This window comes from Melozone crissalis, unplaced genomic scaffold, assembly GCF_028551555.1.
Source record: "Melozone crissalis strain CALT ecotype California unplaced genomic scaffold, PUWL_Pcris_2 ptg000061l_1, whole genome shotgun sequence".
Taxonomy (NCBI): Eukaryota; Metazoa; Chordata; class Aves; order Passeriformes; family Passerellidae; genus Melozone; species Melozone crissalis.
The window spans coordinates 8619855-8645950 of record NW_026535839.1 but is presented as its reverse complement, the minus strand read 5'-3'; the positions used below and the strand labels follow the sequence as shown (position 1 = coordinate 8645950).

Sequence of the window (26096 nt, the reverse complement as noted above, 5' to 3'; positions counted from 1 at the left end):
CTGTCCAAATAAGCTTTGTGGAGAACCATCCTGGCTGCAAGCCTGGCCAGGCAGTGGGGTCAGACTTGTACCACAACAGGAAACTCAGGGCTGGGGACACAAACCCCAGCTCAGTTCTCCTGGCGGAGCAGCAGAAGCACACACAGGCAATGACAATAACCCAGACCTTCCCAAACTCCCAGTTAAATGCCACATTATGGAAGTTTGAGGATTAAGAGGCTCATGAACCAGATGGATTTTTACAGTAATGAAAATTGCAGATCACACATGAGAGATGAGAGGCCTCATCCTGCTGTCAAGCCTCAGGGAGGAAGATGAGGGATACAACCCAGTAGGCAAGAGAGCCAGTCTGTTTCAAATTACACATGGAAGAGAATTTTATTTCCAATAGAGGCAGTGAGCAGAGCAGGATCAGGATAATGCCTGAGAATGTTACAATATCATTTTTTAAAAACTAGAATGTAATAAAAGGATTCCAAATTAGTAATTTCCTGCTTCTTCTAACACTGTTGTGCATGTGGAGTTAAAAATGTCTAATTTTGCTGTTTTGAAAAGGCTGATGGTACTTGTCATTCACTGCAATTTCTCTGAGTACCCTATTATTATCTGTTGATTATGTTCTAAATGAACTCTGTCATGTCTCCACATCTGTTCAAAACCAACCAGATTTTTTCAGAAAAGAGCTGTTTCAGGTCAGAGGGATGGAGTTTGAGTAAAAAAGTTAAGTGAAATGAGAAAAACTAAGATGAGGAACCTATCTGGCATTTCTGGGTAGCATTATAAATTTGCTGTGCAAATGAAAGCTGTAGGCACATTGCACAGAGTCTCTTTTTATGTTTCTTTGAGCTCTTGGCTCTTTGTATTTATTCTACATCACACATACACATATATCAAGGAGAGAAATATTGCATTGCTTAGATTAGCATTTTGAGAAGAGACAGCAGGAAAAAAAATGGAGAGGCAATTCTGTAAATATGAACAGAAAACTCCCCCAAGTAAAAATTATTGTAGAAAGAAAACAAAGCTGAGAGAAAAGAGGGGGACAAAAAGCAGAAATATTTCATGCAAGATTTGTAATGAAATTGTTAAATAAACCATCATGTCAAATATTCAAAATGCTTATAAATATTTACCAATTAGATACCACATGAAATATGCACAAGCCTGTACAGAAAAGTTGTGGGGCAGATTTCCTTGTGTGCACTTACAGTGTCTTTGGCTGGCCATGTGTTTGGGAGTGAAAAGAAGCACAAGGCCAGTGGCAGGAAGGGTGATGAGAGAAGATGCTGAGGAAGGCCCTGCACTGATCCTGGCCATGTAACTTTGCTTTGCTCTGAAATGCACTGAGCACCCTCCCAAAAAGCTTTGCCAGCTGCTGACACTTTTGAATACAGTTGAGTGCATTCTTATTGTTTCCAGACTAAATGCCTACATGCACAGTCTATGCCAAGGCTGTACAGTTAATTCTTCAGCAAGCACATAAACATTGGTTTATGTTCTCCTGCTCCTTAAGTGGCAGCACATCAGAGAATTATTGGAGCTCTGGGTACATTGTGCCATAGCCGTGGGCATGCCTCTGAATTTAAAGCCCAGTGCTGGTTTAAAACATTTCCTCACTCAGGTGCAGGTTGCTAAATGTTTCTAGAGGTAGGAACAGATGCCTCATTTCATTTTCAAAATGATCCAGACCTTGACTTCTTAATCTCCAGCGTGCATAATATAATAACCAATCTGTTCATATACAAGAGTTTGACATTTCACAAGTGTGACTCTGTTGCTTTCCAAGCAATTTGGGCCCTTCTAAATGGAGCCCAGATAAACATGGCCATGGTTTGTCCTCTGAGCAGGGCCAGGCTGCAGCATGGCAGAGCAAAGGGGGATTTTAGATTCTATCAGGAGACACCAAGAGATATGGCCAATACAGGAGCCCAAGGACAAACCAGAGTGTGTCTGTGTTGACATTATTCTTCTCCAATGAAACCCAGAAAACAACAGGATTGTTTGACTGAGGACCAAAAATTTTCTGACTTCCAACAAGCCATGGAAATAATATCCCTTGCATCACTACAAGGATTTCAATGGCAGTTGCACTGACTGATTTACAATAAGATTTTTTTTTTTGGTGTCTCTTTATTCTCCTCAGCTTTCTAGCTGCAATTCATGTCTTCATATTCACTGCAGAAGCTCATCTCTGAGAGAGTATATCCCTCCACCAAGGGGATAGAGCGTTTAGGAATCCATCAAACCACTGACTTTGAATTTCATCTCATACCTATTGACTGGTAGATACATGAAATACTTCAAGAAGCTCAACAAGATGGTGGTAGTAATTCTAGTTGCAGGATTGAAAATCCTTTAGAATTGTTACCATGCTTTTGCAGCATCATTTGCAGGTCCAGGTATATGTTTAACCTTCAGCAATAACTTTCCAAGAACTTTGAAGTGTGAACTGTCAAAAGCAGCAGAAAGGACAGGTTTGCACCTCCCTGTTTCATTTCTACTCTTTTGCACTTTAGCTCTTTTCTGCTCTAGCTCTTACAAATCTACAGACTCTACCAATAATGCCTTCTGGGAAATTATTAATATTTTTGATAAATGTAGGTTCTCTGGGACCAAAACTAATGAATAAATTTTGGAAGGTGTTTTTCCATCAATAAAAACATTAGAACAGGAAAAATACTTTACTTTGACTTCCCCTTGGAACAATTCCTTTAAAAGGTGTCTGGATGGTTTTTAAAATCTAAATTTAATGGATGTATTATTTGGGAAAGCAAATGCAGAAATCAAACATAGTCCTTATAGTTAAGGACTGAGACTGAGCACAATTCCTGACTCTTCAAAGTTTTAGATTCCCTGGCATAAGAAATTTCAGAATCCACTCAGCCTTTTTTATTACTTCTATTGATTTTTTTTTACTATCTGAAACTTGAAATAAGTTTCCTGTACATGTGAACTCCCTCTACACTGAAATTAAAGGATGATTTGACTTATCCAAAGTTCTCACCCTGAACAGAATACAGTCTTTCTTTTCATACCTAATGAGTTGCCTGGAAAACACCTCCATCTCCTGTACTCCTTTCCCCCAAAGTCACCTTCAGCCTGACAGGTACCATTACTGAGCATCCCTGTGCAGGAACACCAGTGTTATTCACCAGAGAGCTACCACCCCATTCCAAGTGTCTGAAAATATTTTATTAACCTAGAACAGAAATTATATTGGTCTAAATTTTTTTTAAAAAATGAGAATTTTTAAAGTCTTAAGGTTAGCATAGCAGCTTTTCAACATAAGATGGCATTTGATGCTTGAGGTGCTTCTCTTTCCTATCACCTCAGCTTGTTTTCAAACATATCACAAATAAGCCACAGCTTTTGATTCCTCAGCTAAGTGAAAGGTGGTTTTTCCCTCCAGATTTTCCCTAGCTCATTTGAATGTTTATGCTGAAACACCTGTTTTCAGAAGATAAACTGTCAAGTCCCTGGATGTCTCATAAACAGGACAGAGGTATTAGTGAAAAGTGCATGCCAAATGTGGGGAATACACAAATGCGGTCAAGGAGAGGGCCTGTCTCCTGTGTCCTGTCAACAGCTTCTCTTTAAATGCAAACTGTGCATTTCAAGATAACACTCTGATGGTTTTGTGGTTGAAGAGGAGTTTAGGATCTGCTCATGTCAGCAGTAAAATCAAGCTCATGAAGATGCAGCACATTGCTCCAAATCCATCTTCATGACATTCAAACATTTGTTCTCTCCTTGTGTGGGGATATGACACTGGAAATCACCTGGGAGAAAAGGCCATCCCCCACCTCATCACAGCCTCCTTTCAGGTCATTCTGCAGCTCTGATGTGAGAGATTTATCAAAGCACAAAGTTATACCTCTGGGCCAAGCTTCTCATTCCTCATGCCATCCATACTTTTTCTCTCTGACATTTTCCCATGTATATTACATTCCTGATCTCTTTGTTGCAAGTTTCACTGGGGAAGATTTCTATTTCCTATACAATTTGAGATGAAATAGTTTCCTTGCACTAAAAGAATTAGCTGCTCTTCCTCAATTGTGTGGCTCTTCTCAGCTCAGCTGCTTGAAATCTCTGTGTTTCCTGAAAATAAGAGGGCAAACAACCAGGAGAAAATAATGTATTTAAATTCACAGTAATTGTTTGCTCATGACAGCTTCATTTATCCCTTAGGCTGAGGTAAATTTGGTACCTTCGACTTGCTTAAAAAACACATTTGTGTGTTCAAAAGTGCTATGAGTGCCTTCTCTCACAGGAATTTTGGCTACAAGCAGCAGCACATGCATATCAGGAAAAAGACTCCTCCTAAATCCATCCTGCAAGTGAATGTTGACCTAATTGCAAGCCACTGCAAAATGATATTAGTAATTAAAATAACCTTATGTTTTCCAGGTCTCAAAGAGCCAACTACCACAGTTCTCAATGCCCAGCAAGGAGAGCTTCTAATAAAACTGGTCACAAGCATCAGAGTGGGTGAAATTGTAGTTCCCATGGCACATAAACAGCAACGAATCACTTTGGAAAAATGTGATTCCAGCTGCTGAGTCCTGTCACAGAGCACTCTTGACTTTATGGAAATTCTCCTCTCTTTGAGAAGAGCAGACCTAGAAGTCATGCTGTAGAACCTTCTTGAGCAGAAATATGAATATAAAAAGTGTATAATTATATCTCTTTGTTCTGAAATGAGTTCCGATCCTGGAGTTTGGACAGTGAGAATGAAATGACACCCAGTGGGTAATGAGCTGTTTCCATGCTGCACTGGTGACAATTTTCCTGCAACGAATTAAATTCCAGAAAATTGCCATTTTTGATCATGTGAATGCCAAAAAACCATAGATTCTACAGTACTTAGCACCATTTTAAAGCAATATGAAATTGTTTGTACACCATTACTGTTTATCCACAATTCTCTGAATAGTCTGCCTGGACTCAGTGAGGATAAGTTCATCATAATTATCTACAATAACAACAATTAACAACATAATGAGGGATAAACTAAATCACTGCCCATCTGCATCCTATTTGATGTCAGACTTGAGATCCCCAGAATGTGTTACTTCATTTACATTCACTAATATGATATTGATTCCCTACAGTGCCTTGGATAAACGTACCTGACTCCATTCTCCCATCTGCTGATCTAACACCATTATTCTATTCCAAGCAATCTTCCTCATTATGCTCATTTGTATTTCCAGTAGATATCCCTTCCCAATGTGAATAATGAGCAGCACTCTTTGGAAAGCAGTCATCTTCCTCATGATAAACCTCCTGGCTCCTAACTGTTCCCAAACCCCAGTGCTGGTACCAGCTGAATGGTTGGCCATTTGCTGGCACTAATTAAACACAAAGCTTACCAATGTTGAATTGGAATGATATCACAGTAGTGATCACAGCCTTTTCTGTCTGTTTTCCTCAACAAGAATTGGATTTTGGCTTTCTGAAAAATATCTTCACCTTTGGTGTTCTAAGGTTGATCACTCTTGGTACCACTCATTGATGAGTGGAGGAAGAAGGGGGATTGTGTTGCTGTGCCATTTTATATCAGTTAGTAAAACAGCAGAGAAACCCTGATCAAGGGAGAAATGATGAGGAGAACTCCATTGATATCAGAAGCCTAATTAATTACTTTTAATGCTATATTACACTACATCTAAACTGAACCTGCACAAAACTCAACTCTACTGAATAGAATTTTGTGACTCTGCTGACCACCAGTCTGCACATACACTTGGTCCTGACAGGCCAAGGAAACAAAGCACCATCACTCTGGGAAAACAATCTCCATATTGCATTCTACTTTTGCACAAACACAGGCACAGCAAATGAGATAAGAATTGTTTCTTCTTTCTCTGAGGTTCCTCACTGTGATTCACAGAAAATATCCTTGGGAAGTTGAGCCTTGCTTTTCTCTGTGAAGAGAAATGTGGCCACAAGTAAGTGGGCTGAGAAAATTCTCTTAGATGAGTGTGAGTGTGTAAGGGCAAGCTCAAAGTCAGAGGAGCTCTGAGCTCCCTGCAGAGGACCCAGTGACTGGGATGGAAAGGCCCAATGAGTCTTTCCTTTCAACAGCAGCTCAGGGCAGCAGGAACCCTCTCACTGCACTGCCACTGACAGCATGAACCAGTTTGAGCACCAGGACTCATTTTGTCTTCCACACTCAGTGGACAAGAAAGAAAAACACTCTGTCACTGTTAACTAAACACAGACAAGTGGCCAAATCACTGTCCCTGCTCTCAGAGCTCCTGAGCAGCTGGCAGCAGTGCTGGCAGGGAATTTGGGATGCTCTGCTCCAGAGCGCTGCGAGGGCTCCAGCCCAGCACCATGGCACAGGGACAGGGCAGCCAGGGAACAGCAGGACGTGGCACACAGGGGTTTGTCTCACCTTTATTGCTTAGAGGCTGGAGAGACAAAGGCTCATCCTGTGGGAGAATCCAGATCTTTGGGAGAGATTGTGCTAGGCATCAATCCCACCTACTGATACACCAGCCCATCACGCCTTGCTGTGATGGATCCAAGATGTGAGTTGTCATTCCTCATTTGTATAAAAAGAGGAATTAATGAGCAGGTTTCAGCCTTGGATCAGACCTGCTGGTCGCTCCACTGCTTCACTGCATGTCATTCTGTCAAAGGGTGAAGAAGAAATCATGGCTTCAACAAATCTGAAGATGATGGTCAAATGGGTCATGATCTTGCCAGCTACTGAGTTTTCCTCCCATGTTAAAGCTGTTATAAAGATCATCATGTAACAATAATGAGATTGTGGTAAGCTAAACTTTTTACATTTAAATTTTTGAAGTATTTCTAAACTATTCGTATAGGGATTTTCCAGCTCCTCAGAAATGGGCTCTTGTTGGAGGATGAGCTGCTTATTTTTAAGAAAACATTGAAATCCCAGGAGGAAAATTACCTTAAAGCAATTTCACCTGGTTCCAGATTTTACACTTATTTCTCTACCTAGCTAAAGCATCTCAGTGATTGGCTTAAAAGCTTTATATGTAAAAAATGCTTCTGAATTGCTTGGCAGTGGTGAGGCAACTGCTGTGCTACTTCCTTATGTGACACTTTTCTACTGCTCTCTGCTTCCCAGATGTTTTCTCCCATTAATGATCATAAGAGAATTCCATGTTATTTTATATTTTTATGATCATGTCTGTTGCTCACCTAAACTAAAATCCTGCTCCAGGGACGCATTCAATCAAGCTGGAAGCAGTAAGATGTGAGTGCTGCAGTTGCAATGTTGATCATCCTTAACTGAGTAGGACTAAAAATGACTTCCCAGGGAGCTGTAAAGGGCAATAAACATTGCACTGATGGCGTGCACACTGGCATTGCCAAAAATCTCACTTGCAGTAGCATCACAGGGAACAAAAGTATCCCAGCCATACTGTCTGGGAGAGTCAGATATTTCCAGGGTTACATCTGTCTTGCCATCCTCAAATGCTGAAAGTTTTCTTCAAGATTTGGAGATTTTTTAGGGGAGGCTTAATTCAATCTAAGGCGATTCAACCATTAATTCAAATTTTCCATTTTCTTCCACTGATGCATTGTTTATGCTTTGATGTGTACAAAGAATCTTTTTTCCCTTTTCACTCTCTCAAAAGAGAGAATGAGCTGGTTCCCTAGGAAAGTAGAGAAAAGTTTTTCCTGCATATAAAGTATTTTGATAACTTTAAAGAGGTTTTCTTTCAGCTGGGAGATTTTAACAACCATGTCACTCCTAAGGTGGGTGAAATAACCTTGTGGGCAGTGGACATTATCCAATTTTATGTGACTGCTCAGTGGCTTGTGCTGCCAACAGAGTTACAACTTCCATGAAAAATGGTCTTCATTTTCCCAGGTACAGGTGTGGGCTGTAGATGACTGAGTTAAACCCTTCACTGTGAATCACAGCACCTACTGCTCTGCTTGACTGTGAGCAGACACAGACGGATGCTAACACACCTTCACACACAGAGATACAAATCTGGGTTTCTCAAGGCAGCTCCAGACATCCCAGCTTTGGCAATGGCTCTACACCACTCTGAAAAGCTTTGAAGATTTTCTTCTCATGCAACATTTTAAAACCATTTTCCTTGGGCAATATGCCAGGCAGAAAATTATTTAATCACAGAGCCTAAAAAGAGCACTTACCAAAACAACTCTCAAAATATAAAGGATATTTCTTAGTTTATAAATACGTAGAGAGCAACATAAGAGTCACAGATTTGGTGGGTTCTAAGGGCAGAAAGACTATATATATTCTTTTTCCACAGTTTCTGCTACATATCCTTAGAAACATGTAACCACGATTAATTAATTAGCTATTAAGACAAAGCTGGTGAAGCAGCTATCATTAGTGAATTTGTCTCTGAAAAAGAACAGCATAGAGAATGAGTTCCTTCTGCACAGAGTGAATCCCACTCAGTAAGCCAAACACTGATTTCACTAGAAGGCTTAAATCTATTCTCCTTATCCCAGGCTATTTCCATTATCACTTTTAATTTCCTCTCTTATTTTAATACCTAATTTGTTCCAAAAAAAAGTTAAACTTGTAACAATAGGAAATTTGTTTTCCTGCTTTACTGGAACTTGATTCTTTCCTGTACTATGAGTTGGGTAATTAATTGGTTGTACCTGTTTATGCATTTGCTTTGCACAAGTGAAAATTAAAATAAAAACATTATAGGTTCTAAATGTGAGTGTTTTCATGGCAGTGGGGAAAATTAGCTTATAGGTGAGAGGGGGGAAAAAGGATCAGTTCTTTTTAAAAGTTAAAAACCACCAAACCACATCCCTGACTCCATCCCTAAGAAAAAAATTATATTCTCACTAAATATTGACCTAGAAAAATTAATATAAAAAAAAAATCACTTGGGAGTAGTGATATTATTATACTCATTTGTACTGGAATGCTTAATTTTCAAAACAGGCAGTAGGTAAGACTAAGAGCTTTGCAAGAGAAATAAAAACAGTAATAAAAGGCAATGAGTACATTCTGCCTACCAGACCAAATTTCTGAAGTTCCCTGCTGCCTTCTCTTCTTAAAACCCAGCAAAGTGAAACATGAGGAAAAAAAAGAAAGCTGCTTAAGTAAAAAAATCCCTCTCTTTAAAATGCAGCTCCTGTCTGGAAGAAAAATAAAGAAAAGAACAGAATGTCTGAAAAATTAAATGAAAACTTAAACAAATGCCGTATGAACACACTAAAGCCTTTAAGAGCAGCTTGCTGAAATAATAAATATGAGTCATAAAAAGTATTCCCAAACATAACAGAAGCAAGATGTCTGCCAGAGAATATGTTGAGGGCAGAGATTAAGAAAAGATGAGAAGATCACTGAAGGAAGAATGGGTCGGAGCGGAAATATGAAGTGATGGATTTACAGGAATGTTCATGAGGCTAATGAGAGAGGTTCCCATGCCAGTTTCTGCTTTCAGTGGGAGATGAGTTGCAGGCACAGCTCCCATCAGTCAGGCCTGAGAGCAAACAAACCCCAGAGTCTGTCCAGCCTGGGTAGAAAGCAGAGTTTATAAGTGCAGCCTTGCTGGTTTACAGTCTGAGGGTTTTCAAGAATTTTTCTCTTTCCAAGTTCACTGCTATCCTCCATTCTCTCAAAGTATTTCCCCATCCTACTATTTTACTTTTCAATGTTTCATGCCATTTTCCATCTTTTTATCACTCTTATTTCAAAACACCAAGAGTATAATAATGATTTTTTTAACTCCCTGCAGCATGGCGCCAGAAATACTGAGAAAGTAGACTAAGTAATTTCTCTTAAAAAGTTTAAAATAAGCATATCCTGTGAAGTTAACAGTTTATAGTTAGCCAGAATAAAAGCTGGATCTGATTTACTGAGGCAAGAGGAGAGCCAGATCACCCTAACAAGTCACAGAGTCTCAAGGGCTGTTTTTTACTCTTTCAGCATCGTAAGAACAGAGGGGTTTGAGGCTCAGCTGCTCTGCATCACTGCAGCCCAATGGAAGCAGAGGCAGCTCAGGCTCATCCCTGCAGCCTCCACAGTCCCTGAGCCTGCACCTGATGCTCACCTGCACATGAGAACAGGCTCACTGCCAGGACCTGCTTTTGGATCCCAAAAGCTTGTAGAGAAAGTGTTGTAAAGGAAGAGAGACAGGAAGAAACATATAAGTGAGAAACAAAACATGTTATGCTGTAGTAATTGCACTGACAATGTTGGTGGGAGCAGTAAACAAAGACCACACACCATATGTCTTCCAGGTGGTGATTTTGATCTTGCTTTTAGTAACATTTTAGTCAGGAGGAGCTGAGCTCTGATTTACTGCTCATGGTTGGTGAGATCTTTTCTAAGTCTCCTTTGCAAGGCTCTAATTTGATTTGTCTGGATTGCTAAATGGAATGATTTGCCTGATTTACTTCATCACAAGGATGCTTCCTGACACACACAAGCATGTGGTCTAATTTGAGAGCATGCAAGGCTGTAAGACAGTGCTGGCTGTGGAGTGGGATCTCACCAGAAAAAGGAGTACACAGTCACTGCTTCAGGAAAAGTAAACGGAACTATTATTCTGGGATTCACTCAGTTTCCACATAGTGGACAGTAGCATTAAGCTGATGCTGCTGTTAAAGACAGTTGCAAAGGCATTTCCTGCAGGCTGTTTGCTAGAAATTCAATCTTCTAAGGCTTTTGATAGACATATAAAAACAATTCTGTTGACACTGCTTTTAATATTCCAGTCTTGGAAATGAGTCACCTGGCTGTGAACAGCTGGTAACTGGGCAGACATCTGCATATGCTCTCACACCAAGCTGCCACGAGGGAGATGGATTTCTCTGGACCAAAGAGGAGAGCAATTCTCATCAGCCTGGCTCAGGGGTGATGCTGCTTCAGATGGACAAACCCTGGCCCTGTTATTCACACTGCAAGTGACATCAGACTTATTTATATGAGCAAAACAAACAGAATCCTCTGGTAGATGGCATAAGGATTATTTGCTTTATGACTGAGGTCCAAGATCTGCAAGCTTTAAAGATATTGGAATGTACGGAGATGGGGTTTTTTGAATAAAATGGGGAGAATGAGAGAGGAGAATTCTTCCTGTGTGGGCTAGAGGGATCCTAGCTCTGCTAGGCTGACAATAAACGCTTTCTCCCTCAAAACAGCTTCACATATAAATCATTAGCCTAATATCTGTTTTCCTCCCTGTGTGGAAAACTACAAAACACTTTAACTTTGTCCTATAATTGTTTTAATTGTACTTTTTGTTTTTGAATTGGGGTGCCCCTCAGTTTCCTACCCAGATTTTCCTACACTCTGCAGAGTCATGGTCACTTGGAACCCTTCAATCCACACGGGATGCTCTCTTTCTCTGTGTTTGCAAGGGCAGTACAGAAGGGACCCATCCACTGGACCAAATGAGGCCCCCAGTCTGAACTGCCTTTGCTCCATGGGATATTGGTTTGGCTTTTTAAAACACAAGATTAAAACTAGAAAGAGAGAGAAAGTAATGAACTAGTTCTTAATTTTGAGCTTTCAAGTGGGATATACAAAAATGACAAAGCACTTAATTAAGGTATTTTTTTTCAGCTTAGGCTGCCTCCACTAGAGGAGAATATCATTGCTTAAAGACCTGCAAACACACTCAGGGGCTCTGATGTTTGCTTCTCTCTCTTCTGAAATCCATCTCTTAGGGGTTTCCCATCCACCCCACTTCTATATGTATTTTCATAAAAACAACTGGTTCCATACTTTTCATTTTACTTTGGGGAAGGGGTCTCATTTATTTCTAGACTAATGGACTACATCTTTCATAGCAATTTTTTTTTCTACAATTAATACGAAAACTTGTTTTTTGACAAAATTTTGCAAACCTGTTTCATCAGATTTGCAGCATATTACCAAATCTTAGCAATTTAGGGTGAAAGAAATCTATTCAGTTTCTGCCACAGTAAAAAACTAGAGAATGGATAAATTGGCCTACCACAGGTAACACAAGTTGTCTTTAAAGTAGACCATGTGGCTGTTTTGCTTCACATTTCTCTGCACAAAGAGGCAACTTGCTTAAAAAATTTAATGTTCTTTAAAAAATAGCACATGTACTGGCTTCTCATTTTGATGTGCTGAAAGGTGCTATTGCATAAGAGATTTGGGGCAGCAAGCAGCAGGAGAGAGGCACTACATTTATATTTTAATTAGCTCATGCTAGCAGTTTCTTCAGAGGTTACTAAATTACTATTTGTCCACCTACATTATTAAAATTTTGTGTCTTTCCGTTTCAAGGACTCTTTGTACCTCCTGAAAACTGCATTTCTGCAATTGCACATAATTTTTAAATAATGTTCTTAAACAATCCTGAGTGATAATTTTATAAATCTGTTGAGTACCAATTTTAATTATAGAACTTTAGGAATCAAACATTTTAAGTTTCTGGGAAAATTCTATTTTAGTCACAAAAAAAGCCCTCTAGAACTTGTCTAATTTCATAAACTTTCTTCATTTGCGGACTTCTTAAATACATTTTCAGCAATTGTCTTCTTTCCTCAAAATAAATTCTTAAGTTGTCATGTTCTGTGAAAAACCCCCCACTGTTTTATTAATACCCTATTTCACATCACACTGATTATGTTAATAAGAATAAATATTTTTACATAAATACATACCTCAAGGGGTATTGGGGTTTTTTTGCTACAGTGAGAATAGATTAGAATCTTGAGAGCTTTCTTATTTCTGGAAGAATTAATATAGCAAAGGAATGTGAAATCTTTGAAGCAAACTGATAGTATGGGTAGGTACTTCACTAACATTCATGGATGTGTGCTGCACAGACCCTTCCAACAAGACAATGAACTTGGAAAACCTGGAAATGCATCATTTGGTAAATGGTTTCTAATGTTTTGGGGTTTTTTTGGGTATTGATTTATTCCCATCCATTTGCCAGTGCAGAGATATAACCACCATGGAGCTCTTCAATATTGGATTGTTGGTTTGCTCCTGGAGAATTTGTGCAAGAGAAGATTCTGGTATTTTTATGTCAGAAGAGTAAATATATTTACTCTTCTGCAGCCAGACACTTATCAGGACTGACAGACACTCAATGCTTGGGGCTGCTCATGCTCCTCTCAATAAACAACTGTCTATGAAAAGAAGCTGGAGCATTAATGAGATATTATTGTTGTTAAGTGCGGGCATGAGCCTCCAGTGCCCTCACACTGGAGCAACCCTCACTCAAGCACCGGGATTCACTGAGCCCAAGGAGGTTGCTTCAGCCAGACTGAATCCAAATAAAACTTCCCCTTCAAATTATTGTGTCCTTGCATTCTGAGCACATCAAAAAAAGATTGCAAAATTTTACCCTGATTTTATTGCCCAGAAGATCTCACCAGATTGTGATTTTTTCAATTACAAATCCTGAGAATATGTTTTCTTCTTACTTTTAAATTGGAGAGCACAGATTCATAGACCCATTTAGGTCAGAAAAACCCTCCAAGATCCAGCTTTAAACCCAAGAGTGCCAAGGCCACCACTAAACCAGGTCCCCAAGTGACACTTCTACACATCTCTTAAATCCCTTCAGGGATGGTGACACAGCGACTTCTCTGGGAAGCCTCTTCCAGGGCTTGACCCCCTTCTCTGTGAAGAGATCTTCCCTGAAATCCAGCCCGAACCTCCCCTGACACAACATGAGGCTGTTTCTCCTGTTGCTTGTTATCTGGGAGAAAAGACCAAGCCCCACCTGGCTACAGCCCCCCTCAGGGAGCTGTAGAGACTGAGAAGGTGCCCCCTGAGCCCCCTTTTCTCCAGGCTCCATCTCCTTCAGCTGCTCCTCATCAGACTTCTGTTCCAGACCCTTCCCCAGCTCTGTGCCCTTCTCTGGAGCTACTCCAGAACCCCAAAGACTTTCTTGGAGTGAGGGGCTCAAAACTGAACCTGGGATTCAAGGCAGCCCCACCAGTGCCTGGTGCAGCGGGTGATCTCCCCAGTCCTTAGTAGTATACAGCTACAAATCCTGAAACAGATGCTTTAACACATGAATAGTTTTCTTAATTAGAAATGTGGGATTCCTGGTGAGCATCCTGCCCCAGTGTACTCACAACACGGAATTTATTACCCCAGAGTCACTGATCCTGATTGTAGCTGCACAATAGCCATAAGTCAGAAAAAAGGCTAATGTTGATGGCTGAGCCACTGAAAATGAGGGGTTTAATGACTAATTTATATTAGAAAGGAAGACAATGCTCTTTACATCATGTAAATGACATACAGAAATACTGCAAATGGCATTGGACATTTACAAACTCATTATGATAATGGAAATCTCAAATAACTTGTAAGAGAGTTCCACAAGCTCTACTCTTATGTTTGGCATGATGATAAACTTCATAGCTATTTATTGATTGTTTCTCTTTTCCTTTTTCATGCAATTCATCATGTATAGATGCAGCACCAAACCATTAAGATGCAATGCAGTTTAAATTATTTTACAGAGAACCAAAATTTCTTGATTTATCCCTTTTATCATTGTAGCAGAACTAGATGTACTGGATTCTTAAAACAGTCTCTAGAACTCTGCTTCTAAAATAGATTGCTCAATTAAAAGACTTACCTTTCTTACAAAAAACGAGTCTCCATTTTTTGAACAATCTAATTTTTATTCCTGCTGCAAACTAGAGATTCTAAGCAATCACACTGTGCAACACAGAAACTTAAGCTTCTGCTGTAATATGCAATGTTCAGTTCCAAGCATTTATTAACTGGAGATTGACAGTGATCTGAATCTATGCATAGCTAACACATCTGGCAGTCTTTGCCAGTCTTACTCCCCCACCTCTCAAACAGCAGCCCAAAATTTGATCAAACATGTAAACTACTCAATAGCCTGAACACTCTCAGCCCAAGGAAAAAGGCACAGTGGTGAGTTACCTTAAATTCAGTTTCAATGTTGGCTAGCCTGGCCAGTTCATTGCTAAGCTCTAGAGCAGTAAGGACAGGGTCTTCACTGGACAGAGACAAATAAGCAGCACTGGCTAATCCCTTGTAGGCATTCATTCTTGAGCGAGAGTGGCTAAAGGAGTCTTTCCTCTGCTTTTCCATACATTCATTGCACTTGCAAAAATAGTCATGCGGCCTTTCAATCCGTGCACCTTTGAGTAGTAAGATGTGAACAATTTCATACTCCTGGCAGTGGGCAGCAAGGATGATGGGGGTAATGTCGTGGGAGAAGCGAGTTCCATCTTCATCGTAGGCGTAGAAGTCATCGTCCCTCAGCTCCTGCTCCAGGGGGCTGAGCGTGAGGCGCTGTCCCTGCGCAAAGGCCGGGTGGTTCAGGATCGCCTCCACGATGCGCACGTACCCTTTGCTGATGGCCAACAGAAGGGCATCCCCAACTCGGGCCAGGTTCTCCTTCTTGAGGAGCAGCTCTGTCACTTCCAGGTGCTCGTTCCCCACGGCCAGCTGGAGGGCGTTCTGTCCCATGTAATCGACGCAATTGAAGTTCAAAGTTTTGGATTCCTCCAGCATTTTCCGCACGACAGGAATGTTGCCATACTCTGCGGAGTCCAGGAAATGCTCCTCCTCTGCGGTGAGGCTGGTGCCTTTCTCGTTGAACATGTAGGCAGGGCCCCGGATGGCCTGGCGCCGGCCCTTCTCCCGAAGGGTGGCGTGCCTCCGATGCATGTCTTTAGAATTGCTGTGTCTCAACCTGCAGAAAACCACAGAGGAATGTTGGTTACATCCTAGCACAGTCATGATTTCACAGGACCTGAAATAAGGTTGGAAATGTGTCATCATGACCAGATCTGGCTAGCTTTGTGTGGCCTGCGCCAGTTACTTAAAATAATTTAGGATATATGTGGAATAAAGATTAGCTTCTGAACAAAAGACAAGTGATTTGCTCACCCTTCCTGATTGCAACATGGATGCAAATCCTTGACTTGATAAATAGGAAAAAAAATGCATAATTTTATAATAGATATAATTTTATATACTACATATTATTTTATATATGATATTATTTTAGATATGATATGATATATGATATGATATGATATGATAAATATATAAAATATATAATTTTATATATTATATTCTTATATTTTATAATATATATAATTTTCCATTTGTATTGTTTGCATCGTATTTAGGATTAATGTGCATAAGACAATATTTCTCTGAACTACTCTTCTTGAATTTTGTCCTTGAGGGCCCTAAAGAAAGTTAGCAGGACTCTCCCTTGGCAATAGACCTAGGATCAGGCCAGTAAACTATGTTCCATAAAGTTTATATGCTTCTAATTTTAAGCACATGGTAACAAGGATAATTATATTGCATATTCTGATAAGATTCAGCTGGTACAAGAAAACCATCTATTCATTCCCTTCTTTTTTTCAAGGTACATAATATCATTTTTCTGTTTCCTGATCTAGAGAGTTTAATGATGAACTGTCTAATTTCTTACTGAAATACAGTCAGCCACTACTTCAAATACAAGTACCCAGATCCAGGGGAGACTCTGGGAAAACACAGGAATAACTCCTCATATATCACATCAGTCCCCAGTAAGCATGTTTTAGAGAGCTATTGCAGAAATACAAGACACAAGTCTCTCATCACAAACAGAGGGCAGGAGAAAAAGGGTCATAAATTTCCTCACTGATTATGTGGCTGAAATGCCCTTCACTTGAAGCTGGTGAGATGATAAACTATCCTTATTCCACCTTCTCTGGAAGTCCCAAAGAAAGCAATGTGATGTGCAGTTTGTCTCATGGATGAGAAAATGCATTTTTGTATGAAATAAACATAAATCCTAAATGTATCTGTGCCTTTAAAACATTCATATTTTGCATTCAGAGCTGTCTCAATGTTGCTCTTTTAAAAAATTTTATTGCAGCAGCATTCAGCACACCCACAGTGCCTTTTAGAGTCTAAGCTTGTGGAGCTAATTGCCATCCAAAGCCCACAGAATGTGCAGCCTGATTAAAAAGGTAAAAACAACACCTCTTTCACAGACAGCATTTGCACTCAGCCCAATAGAAAGTCCTAAAGCACTTAGGTAAAATCTTCAGGAGCCTCTGAGCTGCAGTGGACAGATGTAACAAATAAGCAGGTGTTAATGCTCAGTGGGTGGCAAAGGTTCATCCTTCCACACTCCATCTGTTCTCCAAGTCAGTGCTGACCTTCAGTCAATGAAAAGTTCATGTGTTGCTCTGAAAAAATACTACAGAAGTTGGAAAGTTCTGCAGTGAGGATGAGAGGGAACTGTGCCAGGAGACAAAGTGGAGAAGGTCCATTGCCTTCAAGAATAGGTAACAAAGGAGTAAAGGAACCAGCAAGAACCTGGCAAAACACAAAGTATCAGAAACCCAAAATATCTAAAGATCCAGGACACTGAAATTCTCAAGGTTGCTGTTCTTATGGAACTAACACATACTTAAAATTTTAATTCATTATGGAACTAACACATAATTATAATTTAATTCATTGTGCTGATATGGACTGAAGACTTTCAAACAAATTTTACAGCATTTTCTTAAGAGTTACATTAAAATTTAAACAAATCCTAGGGAATCAATTATGTGACCACACAAGGTTGAAACAGATTCATAATTGAGAACCTCTCCCCCTAAGCTTTGATGCATAACTGTAACATTTTAATAAAAGCTAGTAGGAACTGAACATATGATCCCAGGCTCCACTGAGAGATAGAGTGCTGTATGAATCTCAAAACTATTTCCTTCCAGCATGGTTTGAAGTTGAAGAAGCACATAGAGATGAGGTATACAAGAATAATGAAGGCAATATGGTTAAGTAAATGAATTCCCTAGACTACATGAAATTTACTATAAGAGAAAACAATAACAACTAAATAAATAAAGTATGCAACTAACATATTTCACAGAAATATAGAGTTCTCTAAAGCCAAAAAAATGCCTGGGGTAAAATTTGGGACCCTTTGAAGTCAACATTATAGGTTTCACTGATTTCAGTGGAGTCCAAATTTTGGAAACATATATGCATACACACTGATATTTTCCTCAGTAATTAGCTTTCATCTGAAAAGCAGTTCCAGCAAGGCCAGGACGAGTAACATGTGGTTAAAAAGAAGTGTTTACTCATATGCACAAATGCTTTTTTAAACTGGAGCTCCTGTCCTTAGCTATTCAGGACAGCATTTACATTCTGAACATGTAGTGGAACCTTGCTGAGTTCAAGCAAGGACAGCACATGCAAAGAAACACTTCTGAGTTGTGACTTTGTTAAGTGGGGAGTTATGGAACTAGAAAGCACTTTTTAAAAATTTACAGCCTTGGGAGTTCCTGAGTGTTGAATTAAATCTCTTAAAATGTTAAGCAACTTGAAAGGATGAGCTAGTGATGATTTAAGCCATCATTGCTGGGATCAAGGGGAAACCAGTCCAGCCCAGGTAGGTGCTCAGTGATCACCCATGAGTGCAGCAGGATTGCACATGCCTGAATATTTTAGGACAGTTAATTTTATTAGCTGTTTCAAGCTGGAGGAATTCCACTTGGCTTTTTTGATATTCAAAACCCATGTATGGTAAGACATTGGCAATCTTATATTTGTTGTTATAGTATCAGTACTGGAAGCAACTCAGAAATATGTATAATTTCCAACAGTGAGAAATCTATTAGATATTTTTCCTGATCTAGACATGCAGTTCTTGATACTTTACATTTTTTTTCTTAGAAAAACTTTTCAGGTATGTTTTTGCCTCTAGATGGAGGCAGATAGATGGGACAGATAGTCTTATAATCACACCCAAAGTAAACATAAACACACAAAATATTACTGTTGGCCTAGTTAAGATTTTTGCCTGAAAAAGAGGTTAGAGTTTGGCCTAGAGCTAATTCACACCTGTTTGTTGTATATGTGAAAACATGCCAGAAAAAGAGGACCTTCATTTCACTTTCTTCAATTCAGAGAGAACACTGGTTTCATACACAGTTTCTAACAACTGAAATTACATCAGAAAAAGAGGAAACAGGAAAGAACACCTGCTCTTCACAGAGATAACGACCATCCAATATTTATCTTGCCATAAAGGTTCTGCAGGGATGTCCCTACAGCACAGAGCTGCTCTCCACTCCCTGCAGCTAAGGGCAAGAGCACCATCAGCCAGAGGGCTTCACCTCAGATGAATTATGACCCGCCCACCCCCTTGCTCATCAGCAGAGAAGATCAATATCTCAGCTATCACACTTTATCATCTTTATAGAGAAGTAGAGATGAATAAAAAATTACACCTTTAACTTTGAATAATTTCATTAGACATGCTCAGCTGCCAAACCCCCTTCTGAAAAAAAGTTATAATTATGCTTGACCTGAGCACTGAACCATGACAAGAGAAGCAGTAGTGCAAAGAGCAAAGGATGCAATAGCTGAAGCTCTTGGAAGCTGAACCCTCCTGCAATATCACAACTATACTCAACACCTTGTTCTGTTCTGCTTTTCAGCTGTGTGCAGGCACATTTAGAACTAATCATATTTACTGAGCCTGTGTAATGTGCTCACTTAATAAAAGTAATTGTGACTTGATTGCATTTATCTTATCATTTTTCTTCAAAGGTGCTTTGGATTGAAATGACTCTGTATTTGCATATTTTATTGAGACAGCTAGTGATCAAACTCATCAGGCACTGCAGTTAAATACTGTGTTTTTCTAGGAAAGGATGCCAATGCATGCAGTGCTCTTGGAGACAAAATGGTCCAGGAAAAGAAAATTAAAAATTTCAGAGCCTGAGTACTGCTTGCAGCAAAGCACATCCAGCTTTCCATGGCTGAGGGAGCCACAAGATGTCTGGACTCCTGTGGGGAGTGGAGAAGAATAGCTCTTTCTGAAAGGTGATTTAGCTGGTAACAAATCTTCCTCTGGGACCATTTCAGTTTCTAATTAAAGTGACTGAGAGCAGGTCCTTGCAATTGGCTCTGACGGTGCTGAGACAGTGTCTGAGAGGGGAACATGGCATAACATGAAATTTGTTCTTAATGTGGAGGCATTAGAAACACACTGAAGCTGAAACTCTCCTTTTTTTTTGCAGCCACACTCTCTTAACTGATCTGAGTGCTGCCAGGGAGGACAGGGTGGTCATAACAAAGGAGCTGAACTGCTCCACATGGAGCTTATTCCAGCAAATGGCCTCTCCTTGACCTTCCTTTCCACAGTGCTCCAGACTCTGCCATTCAACACCTTGTGCTGCCTCTCTAGTACCACAGAAAAACCTATGGGAGGGCAGGGCCACCACCTGGAGCTGGGGCTTGGAGAAAATGTTCAAAGACCCAAATACCTTAAAAGGCTGAATTGAAGTTTTTACACATGGCTTTGAACCAGAGCTGTAGGAGAGGCTGAATAGTACCTGCTTGAGATTTTAAAACATCCAAAGTCTGTGAAAGGTATTGAAATCAATAGGTATTAGGAACTGCAGCAATTCTGGAATTCTCAGATGATGTCAACCTTTACCTGTCTCTAAGCCTAGAAATTGAGCAGGACATTTACAAAGGCAGCTTTAGGGACACTTGGTCTCTGCCTACACTTTGGGTTTGCCTTCACTAAGTGGGGAGAAGCTGGCAGGCGTCTCCCTGTGCCCTTTCAATGCCCCCTTTGTCCAGAAACTACAGAAGAGACTTTGGATTTGAAACCATTACTGTGCCCTATAAGCTCTGTAAGCACCCATCATAGCAGGCTTTGATGAGACCTTAACTCTTCCTTGTTGAAAAGAAAATTTCAGTTTCTGAAAGCCATTTTGAAAGTACTGCCCTCAGTTCCTACAGAGCCTCAGAAACTGTCAAATTGACACTTTACTTATTATTTTTCTTTCTACTTACATCAATACTTCTGAAAAGAATCAGGGCACATAAAGGCTCCAGACTCCCTGAGGCCTCTTTGGAATTGACACAGCTCTTATATATCAAAGGACCATTTTTCTCTGTTAACCCTTGGTTCCACACAGAAAACCTGGCCAGCCAAGACATGCTATAAACATGAACAAAATAGAAAGAAATTGGGTTCTAAAAGAAAATAAAAACTGATATAAAAATCAATCAATTTAAAAGAATAATTCATTTTTTTAGAGTAAAAATAGTATAATGTTTAATCTTTTAATTAAAAATTGCAACTTATTTTGAAGTATACTCCAGACTTCAGGTGAGGAACACAGACTGAACACAACTGCATATATTTATTGTCCTATATACAACAGGCTACTCTGGCATTCCAAATGCTGCACAGACTTGTATTGCCAGAGTCCTCTGATACCCCCTTTTTCTCCAAAATCTTAATCAGCCTTCTAAATCTTACCTTAAGTCAAGCTTTTTCTCCTGTAAGACAAGAATTTTGAGTATCCTATTTCACATATTGCTGATTTACTATGTAAACAGACTCAGTAAAATTTGGGATGCTGCCTTGATTGGCAGCAGCTTATTCAGAAGTTTTCTATGCTTTGAAAAGCTGATGTGCCACTTTATTTATTCTTGGATTGTGACCAACTTTGAAAACCCCAATTCAATACTGTCAGCAATGTGGTCATTCTCCTACATGTAAAGTTGAGTACATGTCCAGGATGTATTATTAGGTTTTTCATTAACAGATTTTTTGATGTAATTAATAGAAATGTTTAGCCCATGCAGGCAAATATTAATTCATTTGCAGAGTAGCCCTACAAACCAGATGCAGGAAGTGATATCCCCTCCCCATCATTCCCACTGCTCATACAAATAAAAGAAAAATTTGGAAAGAGGTCTCTCTCCTCATGGAGCAGTCAGCAAAACCACACCTTTCCAAATCTTTTTAGGGAATGGCAGCACGAGAATGTTCAGGAAGACAAACCAGGCCTCTGGTGCCATTAAAAACTGCTGATCAACGACACACATGAACACTTTTAACATCTTTGTGACGTGAAGCAAAAGGTCTGAGGAAAATAGCCTAGCAACATTGAGGATGGACCACCAAATCTTTAACAGCATCTACATTTTCCAATCCTCCCTGCTCTCTGTTAAAAAGGAGGCAGCTCTGTCTTGTGGTTTGGAAAAACAAAAAGGAAATGGAATTTGGTTTTCTACCAGCTATCCTGCAGAAAAAAACATCCGCTGCTTTTCAGCTGTCTCACCCTCCTCTTTCTTATAAACTAATCATCAGCATTTTCTTCCCCATCCCATAGAAATGTTGTGCACCAATACATTACTTTTACAGCAGAAGAGACTGACAAATTAGGATCTTTTCTCTTTTATTCAAATTCTTGTGTTATAAAACAAGTACTAGGTTACTTTTTTCCCCTTCCTTCCTTGTTTCCCCTTAATCTCTGGTTGTGAAGTTGGCTAATTATTACAAATTTATCACAGAACATTTGATATAGATGTACCAAAATGTACTATTTTTATATTCTGTCCCATTGTTCATTCATTAATATGTTTGACCACCAAATGAACTGTCACAAGAAGAATGAGTTCTACTTTTTTATTTTAAATCTGGCTTTAGGAACTAGGAATAATTCACTCTCACTGTTGAAGCGCTTCAAAACTCAGGCTTGGATCATACTAGAGAACACAACAGAGATATACCTGTTCATTCATAAATTTTTACTAGTGATGAGAGAAACGAAAAATCTCTAATTGTTCAAGCAGGGGGCAGTGTAACGCTGATTTTCAACAAGCAGTTCCATTAAAAAGAGCAAGAAAAGCTTTGAAAAGAACTAATAATCTCTGTTCTGGCTGCATGTCATTTTCCCCTGCTGATGCACCCTTTTCAATGCTCACTTCATAGTTATCTCAAGACAGGAAACAGCGTGCAGAGAAGGACCCCTGACAACCATTAGCCCTTGCAAGCTGCAACAGGCATGATACAGGCAGGATACAGCATCCCCTTTCACTTCTTCTTTTTATATTTCACCTAGCCCAAACTGCTTTAACGAAAAACAAACTCTTAACCATTTCACCCAGCTACCAAAGAAGACAACAGCGTGCCTCCAAACCATGTGGCTACTAACAAACAACAAACCCTTTGCGTTACACTGACAGCAAGCACAAATTCCAAGGGTGAAAAGGCAAAACACCCATGAAAAGCCAAACCACTCGTGAAAAGCCAAACCACCGGTGAAAAGGCAAAGCACTGCTGAAAAGCCAAACCAAACTGATTGATATTAAAATCAATTCTATCACACACAACCAACCCTCCCCACTCCCACAGCTCATCCTCAGGCTCGCAGGAGACAGAGTCACCCAGAGACCTCTCTAACCCCCACAGAACTTCCCAGTGCCTAAGTGAGGAGCGGCATTGGAGCCAGGAGCCGAGAGGAGAGGGGCAGGGGCACCATCCACCCACCCATCCGTCCCTCCATCCCCGGGGAGCCTCTCACATGAGCGCGTCGGGCGGGCTCCGTTCAGCGGGCGGCCGTGGCCGCGGGGCGCTGTCCGCGGTGCCGCTCGGTGCTGCCGCTGTCCGCGGTGCTGCAGCCGCCGCCCCAGCCGCTCATCCTCATCCCAGCCTCGGCTCTGCCGGGGCTCGGCTCCCCGGGAGCGCCCGCGATTCGCCTCCTGCAGGAAGAGCCGGCTGCGAGGTTGGCATGAGAGTGGCGTTGTCCTGCCCGCCTTCCCTCCCCCTGTTGGCACGCCGCTGTCCTCCCGGGGGTGTGGATTCGATGATGGCGTGGGCGCGCCCCCTTCTCAAGCCCGGAGCGCTGGCAGGGGCTGCCCCGGAGCAGGCGGGGCGAGGGAGCCTTGCCGGGGAGGGCAGGGCTGCCTGGGGGCTCCAAGGGGGCTTTCCCCTCGCATGCCGGGCTCTGCTCACCCCGCTGTGCCGCCCCGCTCCGGGAGGGGCTGGAGCCGCTTCTCCCCCTCTGCCATGCCCGGGCTGGGAGTGTTTGATCCCGTACCTAGGAGACCTAGGAGTCTTTTAGGAAGGAGGGCTGTGTGCATGCGTGTGCTAGGACAGGAGGGAAAGGAGAGTGAAACCAGCATGCAAAATTATCAGTCAGTTCAATCACTCCCCTCCCTTGCGTGGCAGAGTAGATCTGCCAGAACAACTTGAAGCTGCATCCAGGAGCACAGGGGCGTCATTCTGCACCCCATTCCGAGAGGTAACAGCGGATGTTCCTCCCCCAGTCATCCCCCTGGGATGCTCCCTGTGCCTCCCACACAGCTCCAGTCACACAGGGCTCTCCAGGTCCATGACCTTCCATGTCCTTCCCCACTGGTGCAACTCCCCTCCTTTGCCTTACCTGGATGCAGGGATCCCCACTTACTCATGCAATTACCAAATAATGCACCCTGCCTCCCCTGCTGTGTCTCTGGGAGTTTAAGCCTGGAGGAACCCCTCAGCTTGGAGGGGTGATGGTGGGAGGCAGGCCTGGGCTCTCTGAACAGCACACATGGGAGGATGGCACAGGGATGATTTGCCCCAAGTTCTCCCTCTGCCACCCCCTCACAGCACTGCAAGAAGTGGGAGCACTGATTAGGAGAAGAGTTTTCACCATCTTTCAGTCTCAAACCTGTGCAATCAGCTGAGGATGTTATTTGATTGAAACACCTGAGGGCACTGACCATTTTGGCAAGGACCACAGAGAGCTTGCTGTGGCTTCTGCTTCTCTCTTTTCTAAGCATCCCAGATGATGCCTTTTAGAAACATTTAAAGGTGCCTGATGCAGGACTTTCAACCCACATCTTTGGGCAACGAAGTTAGTTTTACCAGCCTGAGCTGTGAGGAGGGGAAGTCTTTTCCTACTGAGAGTTTTTGTCTTGAATTTGGGGGAGAGAGTATTAACCTCTAAGGATCAAGGGCAGCAGCCAGCTCTGCAGGATTCACTGCACTCTGTTTTGACACTGTCAGCACCTCCTTTTCTGTAAAATGCACCCATGGCTTTGGTCTTGCCCCATTTAGGGACTCTTGAAGTTCACTTTGTAATTAATCAGGTCTCGTATTGGCAAATATGAGAAGGATGTGGATGTTGCCAGGCTCGTGGGAGAACAGCATTGTGTAGGAAAAGATAACCTGTGCAGATAGGAAAATAAAATGAAAGAAAACAAAAGAAAGACTCCACAGCTACCTACTCACTTATGCTGTTGAGATAGTTTTGAAATGCATGTACTACATTTCTGCTCCATGTATCTGTACAGTTGCAATTACATCTCCTGACCCTTTTGAGTTGTAACTTCACTGGAAAATATTCACAATTTCTATTTCTGTGCTCTTATCTTTTTCCCACCTTTATTTAAAAAAACTCAAAGCCCAGCCATAAACGCCTAAAGCCCCAGCAATGTCTAGCACTCAGTTATCAGGAGGACCTTCTTAATAATCTTAATAATCAACATCTTATCCACTCCATAAATCTGCAGCTGATAAAATACTGACAGCACTCCCAATTGCAATTAATTATGCCAGATTAACATGCAAAGCAGAAAAAAAAAATGGGAAAAAGGGGACTGGGGATGTCTCTAGTCTGTTATTATCAATGCACATTAAATATGTACAAAGTATTGTTGTAGGTTTCTGGTTAAGCACAGCTCAGAACCAGTGGAAACCCACAGCTTCAGAACCAAGAAATCTTACACTTGTTTCTTTTAAAAGGCATTTATCAGAAGGTTCTGAACTTCTTGCCTTTCATCATGATTAACTTTGCATTTTGCTATTGCAACAGTTTCATATGAAAAGAGTGTGCTGAGAAATCTATTTCTAATATTATACAAAACACTTCTGACTAAAGTTGTATTGAATAAGAAACCATAGAAAACTTGTGGGTTTTTTTCCAAAAATCATCAAATATTTGCACTCTTGTAGAGGGTACCAAAAATGTTTTTGCCTCACTGGCAAGATTCTTTTATTAAAGAATCAAGTTGTTACTTTTTCCATCTCACCTGTGCCTTTAACTAAAGGAAACACATGGTAGTTGTTACATACTATAAAAACCAAGCAAGTGCACATTTCTCTGCAGAATCAAAAGATGGAAACAATCAAGCAATTTTATAAGCCATGGAATTGTATGGTTATGTCATGACATTGAATGAATATTGAGACTTCACATTTTCTCTCAAGGTTTGTAGCTTTGAAAGTTCTTCAGTTTTTATTTGGTTCATTATTCTTTATCCTCAAATATTATTGTATTCCCAGACATATTGAAGAAAG

General features: G+C 40.8%; 1 protein-coding gene across 1 annotated transcript in view; it reads right to left on the bottom strand.

Moving 5' to 3' along the window:
* The window catches only part of TRPC7 (transient receptor potential cation channel subfamily C member 7), a 69735-nt gene extending 46337 nt beyond the window's left edge, over window positions 1-23398 (bottom strand). The window contains exons 1-2 of the mRNA XM_054288178.1: window positions 23335-23398; window positions 14891-15668 (exon numbers count right to left, since the gene is read on the bottom strand). Of these exons, the coding sequence (XP_054144153.1) occupies window positions 14891-15668; window positions 23335-23336 (780 nt within the window). The 5' untranslated portion in view covers window positions 23337-23398. The remainder of the gene's footprint in view (window positions 1-14890; window positions 15669-23334) is intronic.
* Window positions 23399-26096: the final 2698 nt, after the last annotated feature.